The sequence below is a fragment of the Triticum dicoccoides genome, chromosome 3A (assembly GCF_002162155.2).
Source record: "Triticum dicoccoides isolate Atlit2015 ecotype Zavitan chromosome 3A, WEW_v2.0, whole genome shotgun sequence".
Lineage (NCBI taxonomy): Eukaryota > Viridiplantae > Streptophyta > Magnoliopsida > Poales > Poaceae > Triticum > Triticum dicoccoides.
The window spans coordinates 724455645-724460101 of NC_041384.1; the positions used below are offsets into that span (position 1 = coordinate 724455645).

General features: G+C 41.9%; 1 protein-coding gene across 1 annotated transcript; it reads left to right on the forward strand.

The window, feature by feature from the left end:
- The first annotated feature begins 2060 nt into the window (after window positions 1–2060).
- LOC119273493 lies at window positions 2061–2586 on the forward strand. The gene has a single exon (XM_037554638.1). It carries the CDS (start codon window positions 2091–2093, stop codon window positions 2427–2429), a length of 339 nt encoding a protein of 112 aa, XP_037410535.1. The 5' UTR covers window positions 2061–2090; the 3' UTR covers window positions 2430–2586.
- Window positions 2587–4457: the final 1871 nt, after the last annotated feature.

Genomic DNA, 4457 nt, shown 5'->3' on the forward strand with positions numbered 1-4457 from the left:
ATGGTGAAGGCGGTACACCTCAACTCGAAAGGCCTGAAGCACAGTAGGATAATGGCCAGGATAGGGAACTCTCTATTCCCCTCGTAGCTACCTAGAGCGTACCCCCCATCACGCACCTGGTACTCTGTTGGGCCGGCCAATTCTGGGTTTTTCACCATACTAGTTTTGGCTAGAACCTTCTTGAATTGGTTTTTTTTTCATTTCTTTTGTTTTTCTTTCTTTCCTTTATTTTCTTGAATATTTCTTTTATTAAATATTATTATATTCTCTTTTTTATTTTTCCTTTTTTTAATTCGTAAAAGTATGTCTAATTCGTAAACATTTCTTTTGAAACCCTGAACATTTTTCGAATCATGAACATATTTTTTAAATCATGATTTTTTAAAAAATTCAAGAACATTTCCTAAAAATTTGTGAACATTTTTAAAAATTTCGAGCATTTTCTGAATTCGCGTTAAGAATCCGTGAACTTTTTAAAAAATTGAGAACATTTGTTTTGAAACTCATGAATTTTTTAATTGATGACCATTGTTCTGCACCGATAAACTTTTTTGAATCAACGAATATTTTTTTGAATTCGCAAACGTTTTTTAAATTGGAGATTTTTTTAAAAAATTATGAATATTTTTGTTTGAATAACATTTTTGAAATGCATAACCATTTTTCGAATTCATGAACTTTGTTTGAATCAGCAAACATTTTTTGAAACGGTGAACTTCTTTTGTAATTCATGATCATTTTTTTATTTCTGTGAAGATTTTGAAAAATTCCTGAATAACTTTTTAATTCATGAACATTTTTCCAGTATGCGAACATTTTTTTTTGAAACCATGATTAGTTGTTTTACTCCACGGACAGTTTATGATTTTTGGAACACTTTTTCGAAATTCACGTTTTTAAAAAAATTGGAACTTTTTAAAATCTTGAATTATTTTCAATAAGAACAAAAAAGGAAAAACAAAAATCAGATCACTGAAAAACGAAATAAAAAAAATCAGTGGGTCTCCAGCCCTGCTCATGGGTCAGCCCAATAGAGCGCTCGGGGTCAGCCATATGGGTCCTTTGTGAGAAAATCCTACGCCTACATAAGATATACGATCCCTAAAAAAACATAAAATTTACTATCCCTCAAAGAAAACATCAAATTTACGTAGGTCTAACGTAACCCCTATCACAATCCTCCATGTTGATTTATGTAAAAGTTTGTAGTAAAACGTACATAAGTCTAGCATTGCTCATGCATGCAGAGTTTTTTTTTTTTGCGGGGTCATGCATGAGTAGTTGTGCACTCGCATTCCATCGGTGATCGGTCCATGTTATTTTATTTCCATTTCCATTCTGCGTGCACTTCAATACAGTTATGTACTCCCTCCGGTCCTTTTTACTCTGCACATTGGATTTGCCGAAAGTCAAACTTAGCTAAGTTTGACCAAATTTATATTAGAAATTATTAGCATCTATAATATCTAATAAATACAATATGAAAGTATATTCCGAGATGAATCTAATGATATAGGTGTTGTTATGTAAATGTCAATAATTTTTTATATAAACTTGGTTAAAATTGGATGAGATTGACTTCAGACAAACCTAATATGCAGAGTAAAAAGGACCGGAGGGAGTATTTGTTAACTTTGCGTGCAGTCTCGTTGTACAATTGCGAAGTGTCTGATTACTGATGTTCGAAAGTCAAGGTTGTCTTGCATCCGGTTTGTAATTAAACAGAAGTGAAAGCTATTTGCACCTCTATTTGTCACAAGAACACTGCATTTGACTTACTCTGGTATTAGTATTTGGCTTTTTGATTGTTGTAAATGGACAGAAATGCACGATGTGTTTGACTTTTTGGTTGTCATTTGATTTATTCGCGTAATTTTTTTCCTTTAATTAAAATGGCTACGGCAGTCGCTGTGGTTCACCTAGAAATGCTGCTGCATTCAATTCAATTAAGCAGAGGCAAGTAGACAGGGCCATGAGAGCTGCCCAATACCGAACGTCGACTATTCAACAAAATACCGAACGTCGATCTATAAGTCAGTAAGTGCTCCGACCAGCTAACACTCTCCAGCGGATCGATTAGCTAATCTAGCATGGACACAAAGGCGTGCATCTCGCTTGTAATCCTCGCGCTCCTGCTCGCCGGCCCGGACACGAGAGCTGCGGCGCTCGCCCGCATCGACGCGGCGGCGGCAGTGATGCCAACGTCGTCGGCGACGTGGATGAAGCTTGAGGACGGCGTGGCGCCGGAGCTCTTGGGTTCGACGGCGGTGGACCTGGAGGGGCACCGCCGCGTCCTTGCCAGCACAAGCATCACTGCGAGTTCCCTGAACCCCAACAAGGCAGCCTGCACCAGGACGTGCCCGGCGCGAGGACGGCCGTACACCGGCCGGGCATGCCTCAGAAGGTACCAGTGCCGTCAGGGACAGTGATCGGAACAGCACTCCTGCTGTCGCTCCAACCTCCTTCCTGCGTCTGTCCATGGGTGCACTCCCGCTCGATCGGTGTTTTGCTGTATATTTCCATTTCCGTTTTGCCCGTGTCTCGTCTGCGATCGACATGTATTATGAAATATAACTTTGCACGCTGTCTCGTTTGTACAATTGTCGAGTGGTGGTGACTGTACAATCCAATCAAGATCGAAAGCAAATGTATGCTACATCCTGTTAACAATCTGTGCACCTCGTTGACATAAGAACGCCGCAGTGTGGAAATGCCATGCATTATGGTATATCTCTTATATCGAAAGCCATGTCATTTTCGCATATCCATTATTAGAGCCGGAGCCGGAGGCTGCTATCCCCCAGGAGACGGACGTTGTCTACATCCGCGATGACGGGTAGTCTAGGTTTATCTATGTAGCTGTTGTGTGATGCATGATCTAGTATGATTGCAACAGACCAAAAATTAGCGATGTCAGGGATGTGTTCGCAGACGTTTTTTTTTTCGCGAATACACAAAGCTTGCGTATGTTTCATTAATAGAAGAAGTTGAAATGAGAGGACATCACATGGCACAACCAAAGATAGCGTAAACATGATGGCAAAGCAGAGTGGTATGGGATGCTCAGCCCAAACAGAAGCTAGAAGTGTTTATTTTTGCTGGAAGGAAGGTCCAACTGTGTGAACCATGTGCACAATAATACAAGATAATACCCTAATATAAGACTAATTTGTAACGGTAGAGATAATACCCAACTCCTGCTCTCGTGTATTATGTTGAGGTGTGTACAAAATACATGTGAATACCAATAGAGTGTGTAAGATGTTCTATCATGAGCCCAGCCCCTGGCTTATATGACATTCCAAGTGTATCGGTCGGGGACGCTCGAGCAGCAGGTGTGTGCCATCTGACCACCGAATTGCAATCATTACCGCGATAGATCACCGGTCGGTGGTCCGCTGAAGACCCATCTATACCAAACGTTATGCATGCTTGGTACGCTGGAGCATCACTTATCTATTAGCATTGAAGTTCAGTATAACGACTCGATAACGATCAAAGATGGTAATCTGGACAGAGCATTCTACCATTAGAGATTTACGTGCCACACGTAAGTAGGTACATACTCTACTTATAATCTCAGAAAATGAATTAAGCTCTCTAGCATTTCTGGCCAGATCATGAAAAGCTGTATGTAATTCGCAGCTTTGGCACACGGTACTTCTTAGTTTTTTTTTTGCATTCAAGATTCAAGTGGTCCGGACCGTTCCAAGTGTTGGACCTAAGAACCTGTAGGAAATCTTCAGGTTAAAAAAGTTTGGGCCGGACCGTTCCAAGTGTTTGAGCTCGTATATTAAATAGAAAACAAATGTAAGTCATGACGGCCTCATGTGGCCACCACGGGGAGAAGCTGGATGGAGACGGCATGCTCTGGTCTGATCGGACACGCTTTGGACATTCGGGCGGCCTGCGACTTGCTTGACACGGCTCCAATTACGGTGAAGATTTGGAGACCCGCGAGACAGAGGAAGAGAGATAAATTGCAAAGTATCAGAGCTAAATTTAGTAGATCTCTTGGTCGGGTGTTCTAGCTAGGCGACTTGGCACAATGGTAATAGGAGCAAGATTTTACCCAGGTTAGGTATGTCATGGTAGAGATAATACCCTACTCTTGCTCTCATGTATTATGTCGAGGTGAGTACAAAGTGCATGTGAATACAAAGTGTGTAAGATGTTCTACGATGAGCCCAGCCCTCAGCTTATATAATATTCTGGGGGGTCTAGGGTTACAGATCCAAGTCGGTTGTCCATGGAGGTAAAGTCTGCCTCGGCTCCGACTTCCTTGCCTTGTATGCCAAGTCTTCCATAGTCTTCGAATAACCTGCCATGGGTCGTCCAAAGTGGCCCAAGTTGGAACCAACCTAGGGGACCTCAGCCCGGCCCACCAGCCCGGGAACCGACGTGGTGAGAGATCCATGTGTCGGGCCACCGTCACAGAGGAACCAACAGGGGCCTGC

What these genes read in the sequence shown, in the direction of transcription:
- LOC119273493 (XM_037554638.1), top strand. Translation starts at nt 2,091, where the DNA reads ATGGACACAAAGGCGTGCATCTCGCTTGTAATCCTCGCGCTCCTGCTC.